Source organism: Papaver somniferum, chromosome 3, assembly GCF_003573695.1.
Source record: "Papaver somniferum cultivar HN1 chromosome 3, ASM357369v1, whole genome shotgun sequence".
NCBI lineage: Eukaryota > Viridiplantae > Streptophyta > Magnoliopsida > Ranunculales > Papaveraceae > Papaver > Papaver somniferum.
The window spans coordinates 96,141,498-96,157,307 of record NC_039360.1 but is presented as its reverse complement, the minus strand read 5'-3'; the positions used below and the strand labels follow the sequence as shown (position 1 = coordinate 96,157,307).

Below are 15,810 nucleotides of genomic sequence, written 5' to 3'. Positions count from 1 at the left end.
GACTTAATGTAGTTAGGAAGACTACCTTCATCGTCATGATCTATTTCGAATGTGATCGAACAGGTCTTGTTATCACGATCTGTAAAAGTCGAACAAGGACTTTTGGTTTCTTCATCCGAAGAAATCATAACAGAATCATTAGTCAAAGTCTTAGATTGAACCCCTTGTTCTTGAGTAAGTATTTTATCAACAACTTCTTCTTTGACAGAGAGATTCATATTCTTTTTGTCTAGAATATTTAGTTTAATGTCTTTTTCTCTGATCTCTTGTCTAAGAAGATTAGATTATGCCATTAATATCAATACTTTATAAGACATACATCTAATAGGCTTTATGAGTTTTCATCAACTCTTTTTCAGCATCTTCTTTGACATCAGAGTCGGACATGGATGCACTATTAATCGCCTTAACTCTTGGATCATGAGTTAAAGATGTAGTGACATTCCTAACTTTTGAGTATTCGCTATCTTGCAATACCTTAACTGAATCACTCATAAATTCAAATCTTATGGGTTGGATCGCACCAAACACATATTGTTAGATCTTTTCGTGTTTGCCCGCTCTGATACCAATTGAAAAGACGAGGGTGCCCAAATATACCACAATCTTGTAGATATCAACCTATAAGTCTGATACAAGTGTGATTGTCTATGGAAAAATTCGAGACAATACGATAACTATGATATACACTTTGTGTGATCGTCTATGGATATGAAATCGAGACAAAAACGACAAAGTGTTCACTTGGTAATAGGTACAGTGTTAAACCGAAACACTATATGATCAATATCACGTGATTATGAATTAACGCACAAGTGTATTTACTTTAAATTATACTAATAAAATTATAATTACGGAATAATAAAGTAAATAACACAACAAGATTTTGTTAACGAGGAAACCGCAAATGCAGAGAAACCCTGGGACCTAGTCCAGTTTTGGATTTTCTCAGAATTAAGCCGATATACAAAATCTGATGCCAACTTCGTATAGTTGAGACCAAGTAGACTACCCCCGTCTACTTAGTTTCCTCAGTATCCCTGCATGTTCGACTTCTAGAGTCACGCACGTGAATCTCAAGACAAATCACTATCTCAAGTTGCTTTACCCAGTAAAGTCTTTATGTACTCAACTCCTTTAGAGCGTATTCCAAACAGTAAAGGAACAAATCTGTTTGGTAACCACTTCGATTATCTTTATTATAAAAGATATGTTGAGCAGTCGACAAAGGCTCTTGTGTTTAGTCTAATAAACTCCTTTGTCAGGTAAGATCAATCTGAATCAGTAACTTAGATTCAGATTCACAACTATCAGATTCGGATATTGAAAAACACCAGAAAATCATAGTTGCCGATCAATACGACTTTCTGATTAGATAAATCGAAAACTTCTTATGATTGTCGGATATGACATTTTTTTTTTGGAATTCTGGGTTACAACAACGACATTAATATCTTGCACAAATCATCGTTGTTCGAAGAATTGAAGTATGGAAAGGCTCCAGCTGGAAATTTCACCATCAATGGCAATCACTATAACATGGGGTATTTTCTGGCGGTCGGAATTTATCCGGCGTGGTCAACTTTGGTTCAAGCTTACAATAAGATACCTACAAATGGAGAATATGTCCGTGCTAAACGGTTTTTTAACAAAATACAAATGGCATGTAGGAAGGATGTGGAACGAGCATTTGGAATTTTGAAGAGAAGGTTCCGTATAATTTGTGGACCATATCGTTCGTATAAACTAATAGAAATAAACATGATTATGCTTACCTGCATCATTTTGCACAATATGGTAATCGAGGAAATTTGGTGGGATAAAACATGAGTTCATTATCCATATAAAGATTTGAGAAAAGATATTCAACCCGCATGGGGTGTCCCTGCAAGAGATTACAGAATGGTGGAAGAGATAATTCAAAACAGAGGTTTACATTTAAGACTAGTGGAGGATCTCACTACTCACTTGTGGGATAATTTTGGAAGAAGAAACCTTCATAGGATTTAGTTTTTTTTTTTACTATTTTTTTGTATAATTTGATTTGTGTATTTTGATTTCGGTAGTTTGATTTGTGTACTCTGATAATTTAAGTTGCAAATAAGGATCAAATTGAAACTAAAACTAAAAAGATTACACAGAACAAGTTAAACTAACAACTAAAGTCATGAATTTAAAAAAACTAAACCAATGTTATGGCATTATCGATATAGTCCTCATGGTTGTCTTCTTCCACAGAAGAAGGCCCGTCAATTGCTTGTGGCCGTTGGTTGCCCTTCTGTGCTTGTAGTGCATCAAATTCATCTTTCCATGGACGAAGTTGTGTCCGATTCATCTTGGAAATGTGCATTCTCACAATTCCTTGCATGTGTGCATTAATTTTTTTTTTCAACTGCCTTTACAACCTTTCTTTATTTATGAAGCCCTTTTATTAAGTATGAAGTTTATCAATATCATTCTTTTCTTGTTTTGAAAAATAACCTTGAAGGTTGAACTCTGATAAACCTGAAGTTGATGATTATGCAACATCTTGAGCTTTATTTCTGAGCTTTTTGGATTTTCTCACACCGATTCCCTCCCATACATTAGTCGTTCCTTTAACATTTAAATTAGAATTTCCATGTACTGATGCACCGGTGTTGAGGTGAGGGTGTAAGTTTTTTTTCTGGTGAAGAATAAAGAGAACCTGAAGAACCATGTTGGGATTGACTACCATGTTAGGATCCATCGGTCTCGTAAGGGGATTCCTTTGGTACATCATATCCATCAAACAAATCAGGGTTGTATCGGTTGAGCTTTTTGAGGATGTGGAAGCATGCTTCATGCTTGAAACTAGAAGTTCTGATTTTTTTCCCATTCCTCTCTTGTTTTTCGTTGCCGTAGTTTCAACAATATATAAATTAGCATTTTGCAACAAATTGATAAAAGATTTAAAAATAAATTAAACAGTATGTTAGTGCAACTTACCAGATCGATATCAACATCACCACTTCCCTTTTTTCGTTTCATCTGCATCATCAAAGCAACCCAACTGTTCATATCATTACTGAATGCACCAAAACGATGTGACAACCCAGTAGCATCACAGTTTTTTGGATTCCCGGTTTCCTGACAGAATTGTGTAAAAAAATTTCACCAAAGCGTTGCATGTAGCTGAGAACCCCATTGATTGGATCAAGCATGTTTGGTACATAACCTATGCAGATAGCTTTATCTTCATCCAAACTGAACTTCGGACCGCGAACCCTTTGTGATGCAGTATTTTATATATCTGTTGGACTTGCCATTTTCTTCAAAAATTTGTTGTACAGATAATATAGTGAAATTAAAAGGTGGCTGTAGAAGTTGTGACTGAAGTGAAACTATAAATTTTTGTGGGTGTTGAATGAGAGATTAAAGATGAATTATAAGAATTTTCTATGTGTATAAGATGGAGAAGGTATGAGTTTGAAGTTGAAATCAACTGAATATATAAGGGGGATTCATAGCCGTTAGATGTAACTAGCCGTTGTTGGGGCACTAAAAACGGACCGGCTCAGTATGGAACGACACTGGGTTCCATCAGAGCCGAGATTCGGCTCAGGCTGCACCGACCGTCTCAGTAAAATCCGATCGGATCAGATAGAAGCGATCGACTCAATCTGAGATCCGATGAACAAGCACTTTTATTTGAGGGTTTGTTCATCCTTTAATGGTTTGCGAGCCCCACTATAGGTGTATAATTATGAAACCAAGCTTTTTGAGGTGCCCGTTGGAATTGCTCTAACCCCCTTTGGTGAATGCCGCATGTGTGTTAATAGGTTTACTATTTTATCCTTTATTGCAACGTAGCAGATCAAAGGATACCCTATAACTCTATAAGCTATTAAGCAGCAACCACTTCCCCTCGCTTGCTTTCCTCCCTCTTCTCTAAAACCCTAAATTGGGTGATCGACTTAACAAATTAGGAGCTCATAATCTGTTCTTCCTCTGCTTCGATATCTTTCGTGGAAAGATGGGGTTGACTGGATTGAGGTAACATGAATCTTTTATTCCGCTCACTTTTGAGAATCTCGCACCGTTTATAGGGTTTTAAAGAAATGTTCAATCCCTTAAACATCAATCTTATTAATTTTTTAATTTTTGAACTGAAACAGACCAAGTAAGTCTAAAGATAAAAAAGATAAAGTTGCAAAAAAGGAACAAAAATTTGAGAAGAAAGTTGATTTTTATTCAAGTAAGTGTATGTTCTGCTGGTTTCTATCTGTTATTGATATTCATGAAAAAAAATCAATTTTAATTTACTTTTCTTTTGTTGGATTGTAGAGGTTAAAGATAAGGTTGCCTCTTTAAGTGCAAATAAGACCATTGCCAAGGTGAGAAATTTTTTAAAGTAGATGAATTGAATAGTTGGTTCACTTAATGTATTTTTGGATGTCCGTTAACATTCCACTTTGAGGATCTAGTGGTTGCGAGATGTCCCATTACACAATTTCATATAGTTTCTCTATGGGCATTGGCTAAACACTTTGGGTACAGAATATTAGGAGATGTTTTGGAGAATTAGGTTGTTTTGATGTTGCATTTTGGTTCTTAACTTGAGGGTGCTTTTTGGCGAAGTTACTTTCTTATCAGCTCACAGTTAGAGATTGGATTCAATTTTATTTTTCTGGTGAAAAGACTTTATTGGTGTTTGTTAGTTTAGTTTACATTACTAAATTTTTGGATATCTGATCTTGTCAAGTAACTAAATATTTAAAGGTTTACTAAATATTTTGAAGGCTTGTAAATTTTTGGTTTCATTGTCTTTTTAAAGGTTTACTAAATATTTTCAGTTTATTTAGGAATGTTAGCTTCCCGCTTCTTGAATCGCTTTAAATTTTAATGGATACATCATATAGGTTTAGTGGTATCGATGTTTCAGTTCGCAAACGACACATATTTCATTTTTATCGGTCTTCTTCCTTTCTTTAACTAGAAATCTGAGTCACTATTTTGTGATATGCTAAGCATATGCATAAAATAACTCATTGATAAAATGATTCTGTTATTTCAGAAGAAAAAACTACGGCCCCGACAAAAGAAATTGAAAGCATATGATCTCACCTTGCTCACCGAATTCCTACCCGAGGTGAAGAATCCCAATCAACAAGCTGCCTCGACCAGCTTGAAGCTTGATTGCAAATCGAGGCAGAAACTTGTGTAAGTAGATGGGACAGTTTTGAGTTTGCCATCTTTTTTTTCTTTGTGGTATTCATTCGGTTGCTAGATTTCATTTGGATCAGGGAGAAGGAGACTAAGCAGTTCAAGACAGTCCTGAACAATGCTGTATTCCAAATGGATCCATTGGCTGCCATTCAAAAGCACCTGGAGAACACTCAGCCTCTCCCAGTGGAGAAGCCTAAACAGAAGTTGAAGAAAAATGGATCGAAGAAGAGAAAGTCAAAGACTTCATCTACGGCCCAGTCTATGGATATCTGATGATCACTATACATACATATCCTGGTATGCACTTTGAGACTAGTGTTTTCCTTAAAAGCTTCATGATTCCTTACCTATGGAGAGGTTACTAGTTTAAGCAAGAAATAGGGCTAAGGCATTATATTATCTTGGTATTTTGGAGACTGGGTCTGATTTTTAGCAGTTTTCTGTACTCTGTACATTTTTGTATCCTTCATAAGATACTATACAACAGCTTTGTCTTAGTTTCTAGCCCTTGATATGCGTAAGTCTAATGCTCAGTTAATCTGAATCCGTAAGGATGAAAATATGCTTTTAGCCATAAATTGAATCAGTTTATGAACACAGACATTTTTCATAATTTTTCTTTGTCCACCCTAATCTGTAATTGGGATGCAGTGATTCACTGATCCTCTTTAGCTTTTTGTCCCTGTTTTAGTGACTTGAGCTCTTTTTAATCAAATTTGCCCTTTTCAGTCAAAAAAAATAATAATTTGAATCAGTTAATATAACACGGCTCACCATAGTATCAACAGTACTTCATGAGTCTGTAATGTTGCGTAGTGATTATATTTTGAACTGAATCACCAAATTAGAATATCTTCATTACAATAGCCTTAATAAGTCCGGCAATATTCATTTCATAATTATAATGTATCATGTAACATATCTTGGTCCTAACATGATATGAGGGAAACCGAACTAGTAATGTCGGTTATTCTTGGATGCAATCTTGTAGGAGCTGTACTGAGAAGTCCAAAGTCTTTGCTGCCATCAAGATTTATGTCTGCTGGGAATAAATGAACAGTGGAAGGGTTTAGTATATCTAAATGATTCAACAATCAAGAAAGCATCAGAACATAAACATGGAACTTTCTTTAGTTTTTGCTTGCCTTGGTAGAAATATTGTTGGATAACCAATCAAGACCTTCGTAGAGTCCTTCGCCAGATGTAGCACAAGCACTTTGGATGTACCTGTTCAGCAATGTTCATCATCAAATTGTTGGTGTCTAAGCAGCATTACCAATACCTAAATCGTGTGGGTACATATTGGGTTCAAATTAGATGAGCTATTCTGGTGAACATATTGGATTCAAATTAGAAATTTTGCTGTGCACTTCAAGTTTCTTGTCTAGTCAGTTGTTTTTCTCGTTCACTGCATTTGTAGTTTTGTTTGGACTTACCAACGGCGTAGACGAAGTGAGTGCAGGCCAAGTTTATCTGTGATCTCTGCAACACTCATTGCATTGGGAAGGTCTTGTTTATTGGCGAAAACCAGCAGTGTGGCATCACGTAGTTCTTCCTGAAACAAGGAATGCAACCACAGCTATAATCCATTTTTTGCGAATATGTGTACCTTGGCAGGAGCTTACAAGAAAACAAAGCTAACCTCACTCAACATTCGATGGATCTCGTCTCTGGCTTCTACTATTCGTTCTCTGTCATTGCTGTCGATCACAAATATGAGCCCTTGAGTGTTCTGAAAGTAGTGTCTCCATAAAGGTCGAATCTGTTCAGCAGAGATTGGAAAGAACATATTAGTTTTCATATTTATCAACAAATGTTTGGCTAATTTATGATCAGAGCAAAGTTAAAGAACATGCACATCCGGAGGTATGTGGTTCACAGACAAGGCCGTGAGTTCCATGGAAAAAGAAAACTAATACCTTGTCTTGGCCTCCCACATCCCATACAGTGAAGCTAACATTTTTGTATTCCACTGTTTCTACATTAAAACCTGATCCATTCCAAAGCAGAATAGTTATCAGTTTGATTTCATTTTTCAATTCCTCGAACCAAGCTTTAGAAAAATAGAGGTACTAACTACTGAGGGTACTGCAAGCAGATAAAACGTCGCGCTTTAATACTTTTTTGATGACAATGTATAAAATGAATACCTATGGTTGTCTTTCCAGCAGATAAAACGTCGCGCTTTAGTAACGATCTCTCCAAGCTTCAGTTTGTAGAGGATGGTTGTCTTTCCAGCAGCATCAAGACCAACCATTAAAATTCTCATGTCACGCTTTGCAAACAACATCCTTACTAGTCTTGAGATGGCCATACCCATTTTTGCAGAGTATCTGACTAAACTCAGAAAAAGAAACCGAAAATCTTTATTAAAAGGAGAATGAATTTGACCAACTCACTGAAGAAATTACGAAGAATGGTTCACCCTACATAAGCTGTGCAGAATTATCAGCAGCGCAATTGTGAGAAACTGATGACTACAGATATTAAGAAGAGAGCGCTGAATATAAGACAAGATTCTGAAGGATAAAGCAGAGAATTAGAGATAGAAGAATCCGATTCTGATAAGAAGAGGTATGACTAAAGAGAATAAACTTTTTTCTTTCTACTACTAGGCTCGTTTCTTTTTCTTTCGGCAGCAGTGATGTGCTCGTTAACCATTTGCCTAGTAGTTGGATGCTTTTTGAATGGATTGCCTAAGCATGTATCCGTGGAACTACAGGACTGACAAGTGGTAGGGAAGAAAAGTACTTCACTTCCCTTTTAAAAGAGTGATATTTTCATAAATTTGGATCACAGTTGCATGTTGGGATCACAAAATTCAAAAAAAAGTCGGTGACTATGGAAAATTTGGATCACATGGTAGATTTTGAAGCCTTATTATAGGATTCCAAACATTGGGTTTTGACCGAGGGCTCGCAAGAAGACAAAATCGGGTTATAAAATAGTAATCAACAAAATCTCTTATCCAACTACTTTTTGTAATGGTTAAAATGCTCTTCATAAATTATTTAAACTAAATAGTGTTAGTAATTGATTAGACTAATTATTTGATTTATAGTTGGTGTTTGAAAACAAAAAATCAATATTGTTTTTAAAGAGTGAAGGAAAAAGAAGAAGTTTGAGAAAAACCTAGAAAAATTTAGGTTTTCTCAATCCAAATGAGTGATTCTAACAAGATTAATGAGGTAGGTGAATTCTCGTCTCCAAAATGAGACAACAATCCTCCAACTCCTATAGATAATCAATAACCCAACCTTTTGATGAGTGAAAAAGATTTGCTGATTTTTGAGGAAAAGTGGAGAGTTGTGCGTATTGGAGGATCCTCGATTAAGCAAATTTCCTAAACCTTTAATAAATGCACTGCGCGGGAGTGCTTTGAGTTCGAGAGATCAATATGTATGACTCCGGCCTAAACCAAAACAATGGCCGGTCCAGAGTCAATTCGATCAGTCACAAAGAGAGATGAGGGTCGAGCTGTAGGAAGGAAGCTGAGAATTCTATGAGATCAATCATGGTTGAAGGATTGTGGATGTGTTGGGGACTTCTGCATGTTTGATGAACCGTCAGTGAATTCTGATTAGATTGATTGAGTTCTGTTCAATAGTTTCGATTGAGATCCGTTGAATTGAGTTAAGTTGTTCCTTAAATCATATGTTGATGAACCTATTTATATTGCAGAAGTAGTTAACACAACAATCTCCAGTAAGTGTGACAGTTATAGAGGAGTGGAAGAATGTGGAAGTGGGAAATCGTGGTTGAACCAGTTCCATAATGCGCGAGAGACTTGGTTGATTTTTCATCCACTACTTTGCTTATTCCTTCAACTGCTTGCACGAATTACTCACATTTATCATCGTGGATGTACTGTTATATCGCACGTGATGTAGGCCGCCAGACCAAAATCCTAGTGAATATCCCCCTATGCGACATGGTTGATGTCTCATGTATGTGGAGTCTGCAAGAAGACGTGTATTTAGTTGGTCAATTCTTGACTTGTCCAGACCATGAGTCTTAGCCTTGACGAATTGAGCATAATTAACAAATGTGGTATGCTCTGTGAATCATGGATTGAACATAAGGTGTCTGCTGGGGCAACAATAATGCATAGACGTCGAGTCTGATGAATTGTAACATATCATTGTGTCGACTGAGACATCAATGAAACTCGAATGTTTTATATTGATGAACGTCGGTTTCATGAGATTGCTGGATCATAACCTACTCTGATATGTTAAGTATTTGATAGAAAATCAGATATTGTTGATCATGAGTTGTCGAATGACGTAGGAATTAGAGTTTTGGAAGAATGGGCGTCCAATGAAATATTGAATGATCGACCAAGTTGATGGCCGTCCGATGTGATGTTGCTTGGACAGTCGAGCAACAAAAAATATTGGTTGTAGGACCGAACATTAAATATCAATATGAAGATTATTGACATTCATCAAAATTATCATAAGTCTGAAACCGTAATTTTGGGAAACTCTGGATCCAGGAGATGGAGGATTGCTCAATCTGGGTAGAGAGACCGACCAACAATTGGGTATGAGGGCCGACCATTCGTGGTGGAGAGACCGGATGAGCGGTGTATGAATGATTGTTCAACTGGTGAAAGAGGATTCACCTAAATATGTATAGTTATCCAAGTGGAGGATTATTCGAAATAGATCAAGGAATGTGAGACCAGTCGGACATGGTGGCCAAGTGAATGTCCAAGTCCGGTCATGGTGGTGCATGGGTACCCATGCCGACGACCACCGATTCCTCAGAATTTTGGTATTTTTGTTGGACGTTTGTGCAATATTTTGTATTTTCAAAAGAGATTGATCTTGACTGAAACTCTCCATTTTTGCATGAATGAGCAAGTAGGGTTTTGCACACACGTTCAATATTTAAATAATAATATTTTAATATATATTGATAAAAAAAGGCCCGACGGTCGTGGGACCATTTGATTTGTGGGCTTTTTTTTGAAGAATTGAGCAATATTTGGCAAAAATATGAAAAACCAAAAGTTTGCACGTACGTGGGAGTCGAGAGTTATGGAATAATAATAAAATAAGAAAAAGTGAGGAGGCGTGGGACTGGCCACTGCCGCCGCATGGTCGGTCGGTCGGTGGGCCCGATCCCGTACGCCTTTTTTCCCCCTTTCATGTTTTGCATAGATCTCCATTCATCCTCATTTGTCCATATTTTGGGTGCTCGTTTGTGAACTATTACTAAGTATGCTCGCACCATTTTCTCAAGGCTTACTCGGTGGTGGCCCATATGCCAGAAAAGTGAATAATTGTAAATAATCCATGGAATTCAGCTGAGAAAAGCCGTGAATTGAAGTAAAATGTTGCGATGAAAATAAAATATTTTCTAGAAATTCAATTGATGAATACTGCACTAGAATTAATTAATTGACGGCTCTATACTAGCAGGCAATCTGTCTAGGAGCATTATATTTATTCGAGAATCGATATATGAGATACTGAAAGCATCATGCTCGTTCTGAACGTTTATTCTGCATATTCATGGAACGTTTGCGACATCTTGAGGATGTTATTGCAATCTTTCTCGATTCTATATCTAGGAGCCGTCCAATCTTTCTCGATTCTACACAGAAGTGTGTACTAGAATTGCTCAATATTAATGATGAAATATGTAAAATATTGAAAGATCGACCGAGAGGATTTAATAATTGCATATTCATACACGATCTGAAAAGTCTACACATTCAGTCAAAGATCATCGTGATATGAGCTTTCATGTCTAAATTACGGTTGGCTATATAAGAACTCCTGGTCGTAAAACCTGATCACGGCTTCGCTAGAATGAACTCCTGGCCCAACCATCATCCAGAGTTACATGTGTCTCTTTCACGGCTGTTAACCTAGTCGTTTATGAGGTTATGACTCTCAACCGATTCATTTATTGTGTTTTTTTTTACTTGGACCAATTAGGTTGAGTTTCTAACGGCTAGTTTTTCAAAAAAAAAAAAAAAGTTGTTAGGTCATTAAAATCTATAAAAGGAGACCCTTTTATCATCTCTTCCTCACCCAAATTCTATTTTTAATCTTTCAAATTCATTCTCATTTATTTCTCATCCAAAAAAAGAAGAAAAAACACCATGGTGTTTTCCTACCCTTATTTTGAAGATTCTGCTATTGTCAGACATGGGGTCACGGTTAGACAACGTCATGAAGATCTATACATCGATGTAGATCAAACTACCATATCTTTTTGGAACAGTATATTCATAGTTTTCTTTTTTGCAATAAACGGAAATCGTAACAGAAGAACTTTGGCAATTGTTAAGGAAAGATTTGAGAAACTCTTCGAAGAATGCAAAGCTTTCAAAAAGGAAATGAAAGTCGTAAAGAATCCAATTCCACTATGTTGGGTGCTATATAAGAGTAAGTTTTTAATAAGTTGCTTCATTAAAAATGGTTTTGAATCACACTATCTAACATAACTGATTTGTTTTTCACAGGTCGAGGGGTCGAGCTAGTGGAAAAGCGGGGGTCTAACAACTACACCCAATATTTCGCTTAGCAATATGTATGGACAAACTCCAATATAATTCCAAGAGAATCAACTAGACAGTCAGACTCGATCAATGGAAATATATCCAAGAGTTGTATCTTTGTTTCACAATGTAATAAGCAAATCAAACAGATAGAAATCCGTGAGCCTGATTATTATGTGAAACAACTTGGATGGTACCAAAGACCAATATCCAAGCATCAATCAATTAATCAACAACCAAAGGTTGGATTCACAATTGATTGAACTTACGCACAACCTGTGATATTTCAATTATATAAACAAATATAATGCGGAAAAGAAATAACACAGACACCAAAAAAATTGTTAACGAGGAAATCGCAAAAGCAGAAAAACCCCGGGACCTAGTCCAGATTTGAACACCACACTGTATTAAGCCGCTACAGACACTAGCTTACTCCAATTTAACTTCGGGATGGAATGTAGTTGAGCCCTAATCAATCTCACACTGATCAAGGTACAATTGCGTTCCTTACGTCTCTGAATCTCAGCAGGACTCTACGCACTTGATTCCCTTAGCTGATCTCACCCATAACTAAGAGTTGCTACGACCCAAAGTTGAAGACTTGATAAACCAATTTGTCTCACACAGAAAAGTCTATTGAATAAATAAATCTATCTCCCACAGGTAAACCTATGAGTTTCGTTCCGTCTTTTGATAAATCAAGGTGAACAGGAACCAATTGATATACCGAACATATATTACCGAAGAACAACCTAGAAATATTAATCACCTCACAATAATCTTAATCGTATGGTAGCGAAACAAGATGTTGTGGAATCACAAACGATGAGACGAAGATGTTTGTGACTACTTTTTATCTTGCTGTTGATGGTGGTTTTTAGTTCAGGTTAAAATTATAAAGCCCTCGCATTTGATATGTCGTCACTCTGCAAATAAGCGGAGCCATGTAAAAGTTATGAATGTTCAACCTCTCCACTGGCGCATTTATTGAGCAACTCAATATTTTTTCATGAAATTTATCCATAATGGTGCATGTAGCAACAATCCCATATATTCTGTAAATTTCGGCACCCTGCCTATATTGTTCAATTAATATAAGTTTCTTTGAATGCTTTCTGTGCTATGTTCCCCGGATGAACCCTTAATATTGATATGGCATGACAATTTGTGTTCACTCGCAGCAGAATAACACGAATTTCCAAGTATCAATTTTAAGGTCCTTGCATAAAAGTACTCAATCGGAAAACATACTTCTCTCTGACAATAAACTTAAAAGAACTCTGTTTCAACACATAGAATTCAATAAATTTTGTGACAATTCACAAGATTCAGATATTACCCTGAATAATTTGCAAAAATTAGGGTTTTGAGCCCTGCGCAATATATTAGACCCCACTGATCGAAATTAAGCTTAGGCGAACTAGGCAATTAATCTGCCATGGATTAGTAGGTGCAAAATCCTACCCAAAATCAGAAAAAAAGGAATAAAAGGAGTCGCGGGATAGGAGCAACAACAAAGGGAGGTGTGGCCATGCCATAGGCCAGCCAACGCCACTTGCAAGTGGCCACACCCCATGTTTCCTGACCGGCCCCCATTTCCCATCGACCAATCAGGTCGCTTTAAATCCGCTACACGCACTTGGAATGAGGCCGCACCCATAATACTTATCGGCCCTCTTTCCATCGACCAATCAGGTCGCTCTAAATGTGCCACACGCATTTGGAATGAAGTCGCGCCCATAGTGCTTGTCGGCCCTCTTTCCATCGACCAATCAGGTCGCTCTAAATGCGCCACACGCATTTGGAATGAGGTCTCGCCCATAGTTATTGTCGGCCTTCTTTCCATCAACCAATCAGGTCGCTCTAAATGCGCCACATACATTTGAAATGAGGCCGCATCCATAGTGCTTGTCGGCCCTCTTTCTATTGACCAATCAGGTCGCTCTAAACCTGCCACAACAACATGCCATGGCCACCCATGGATATCCTTGCGCCTGTGGTCGTTCCCACATTATGGCCCTACTATAATTCCTTTGACGCGGCCATGGGACCATCTACACAAAAAACGTCACCGTGCCGCGGCCACATGCCACACGCGCTAATTAGGGTTGCGGTATGCCAAACCCTAATTTAGGCAGGGCCGCTACGACACACGCCACAAACACTAATTAGGATTGCGGCATGCCAAACCCTAATTTAGGCAGGCGCCACTGCACCACTATACCACTACTGGCGCCAACAAAGTGTGGCCATAATCAATGGCCACCCTTTCTCATGGGTTACTGTAGATGGTGGATTTTTGACAAGGGCTAAAATCGTAAACTCATAATTACACGAAGCTCTGATCTAGCAATCAGACGTGAGTATCGAGACACGGGTCTCTCATCGAATTCTCAACTGAGAGTACTTTCTCTCAGAGTACATGTAGATATGAAGTCTCACGACTGGACAACGACATATCTCATGAATATTGAATACTTTCAGTGATTATTTCTATATAGTATCACGAGATGGACGGCTCCTAGACAGCTTGCTCTGCTAGTATAGAGCGATAACGTCTTCAGGAACAAACAACGAGTTTACCCTGACTATATAAAGGATATGACATACCGACAAGCTCATATCGGGATAATTAATGCTCCTAGATAGCTTGCTCTGCTAGTATAGAGCCACAAAGTTAATTATTCCTAATTACAATTTCTCCTTTTCCATGGTCGAATCCACGACTGGTCCCACAGAATGGCAATAACAATTGATCTTATTCCATGGTCGAATCCACGACTGGTCCCATGGAATGGCAATAACAATTGCTCCTATTCCATGGTCGAATCTGCGACTGGTCCCACGTGTAGATGGTGGATTTTCGACAAAGGCTAAATTCGTAAACTCATAATTATACGAAACTCCGATTCAGCAATCGGACGTGAGTATCGAGACACGAGTCTCTCATCGAATTCTCAACGGAGAGTACTTTCTCTCAGAGTACATGTAGATATGTAGTCTCACGACTGGACAACGGCATATCTCATGAATACTGAATACTTTCAGTGATTATTTCTATATAGCATCACGAGATGGACAGCTCCTAGACAGCTTGCTCTGCTAGTATAGAGCGATAACATCTTCAGGAACAAACAACGAGTTTACCCTGACTATATAAAGGATATGACTTACCGACAAGCTCATATTGGGATAATTAATGCTCCTAGACAGCTTGCTCTGCTAGTATAGAGCCACAAAGTTAATTATTCCTAATTAAGATTGATTCTGCCATGACATTCACTACTGAATTCCCGGAATAATCTATTATTGCTCATATTCCATGGTCGAATCCACAACTGGTCCCATGGAATGGCAATAACAATTTCTCCTATTCCATGGTCGAATCTGGTCCCCCGGAATGACAATAACAATTGTTCTGATTTTATGATCGAATCCATAGCTTGGTCTCATAGAATAACAATAACTATATTATCTCATTACTCCGATTTCATGATCGAATCCACAACTGGTCTCATAAATGGTAATAGATAAACCTTAATTACTCTGATTCTATGGTCGAATCTACGATCCCATGGAATGGTAATGCTTACTTTATTATTCTGAATTCGTAGTCGAATCCTCAACTGATCCTATGAATTAATAATAAACATCTTATTACTCAGTTTTGTGAATTATTCTCCACTGAATTCCACAATTAGTAATAAATAATCAACAACCGGGCGTCTGAGCTACCTCTAAGTAAGCCCCGATTCAAATGGTGAAGGTGTATTCAACGATGATACACTAACAGTCACCGCACGAACGAGTATTTCAAAAATACAACAAAACGATGAACCTATGCAAAATAGAGAAGAAAATAATAAATAACTTAAAATATTGACCAGGGTGCTGGGAGCACGGACACACGACCGACCGACCGTGTCATGGTCAATCCCACACCAGTTTTATATTTTTAATGCGTTTTTATTATTTTCCATGATTTGATGAAAATTCTCTCATTTTATCAAATCTCCTTCGTCTCGAGGAAACTCCTCGGTTTCATGGTACTACCATAAATCCATAAAAAATAATATAAAATTAAAGAAAGGAGTGTGGGCGTG

At 37.5% G+C, this 15,810-nt stretch overlaps 2 protein-coding genes across 3 annotated transcripts; one reads left to right on the top strand and one right to left on the bottom strand.

Moving 5' to 3' along the window:
* The first annotated feature begins 3,853 nt into the window (after positions 1-3,853).
* On the top strand, positions 3,854-7,022 carry LOC113356882. 2 transcript variants are annotated; one of them, XM_026600116.1, is made up of 6 exons: positions 3,854-4,014; positions 4,137-4,216; positions 4,306-4,355; positions 5,036-5,181; positions 5,265-5,484; positions 6,179-7,022. In XM_026600116.1, exons 1-5 carry the CDS (start codon positions 3,995-3,997, stop codon positions 5,458-5,460), a joined length of 492 nt encoding a protein of 163 aa, XP_026455901.1. In that variant the 5' UTR covers positions 3,854-3,994; the 3' UTR covers positions 5,461-5,484; positions 6,179-7,022. The 2 variants fall into 2 exon arrangements, with proteins under 2 accessions (XP_026455901.1, XP_026455900.1); XM_026600115.1 differs by lacking the exon at positions 6,179-7,022 and having other exon boundaries at positions 5,265-5,926.
* LOC113356883 (ADP-ribosylation factor 1-like) lies at positions 6,318-7,654 on the bottom strand. The gene is made up of 5 exons (XM_026600117.1): positions 7,362-7,654; positions 7,107-7,179; positions 6,830-6,949; positions 6,624-6,742; positions 6,318-6,414 (listed from the first exon to the last, which is right to left on the bottom strand). Exons 1-5 carry the CDS (start codon positions 7,505-7,507, stop codon positions 6,318-6,320), a joined length of 555 nt encoding a protein of 184 aa, XP_026455902.1. The 5' UTR covers positions 7,508-7,654.
* Positions 7,655-15,810: the final 8,156 nt, after the last annotated feature.

What these genes read in the sequence shown, in the direction of transcription:
- LOC113356882 (XM_026600116.1), top strand. Translation starts at nt 3,995, where the DNA reads ATGGGGTTGACTGGATTGAG. An exon ending in GAAAGTTGATTTTTATTCAA is followed by an intron (nt 4,217 to 4,305) that starts GTAAGTGTATGT and finishes GTTGGATTGTAG; the next exon opens with AGGTTAAAGATAAGGTTGCC. An exon ending in AAATCGAGGCAGAAACTTGT is followed by an intron (nt 5,182 to 5,264) that starts GTAAGTAGATGG and finishes CATTTGGATCAG; the next exon opens with GGAGAAGGAGACTAAGCAGT.
- LOC113356883 (XM_026600117.1), bottom strand. Translation starts at nt 7,507, where the DNA reads ATGGGTATGGCCATCTCAAGACTAGTAAGGATGTTGTTTGCAAAGCGT. An exon ending in ATGTGGGAGGCCAAGACAAG is followed by an intron (nt 6,950 to 7,106) that starts GTATTAGTTTTC and finishes TCTGCTGAACAG; the next exon opens with ATTCGACCTTTATGGAGACA. An exon ending in TCCATCGAATGTTGAGTGAG is followed by an intron (nt 6,743 to 6,829) that starts GTTAGCTTTGTT and finishes TCCTTGTTTCAG; the next exon opens with GAAGAACTACGTGATGCCAC.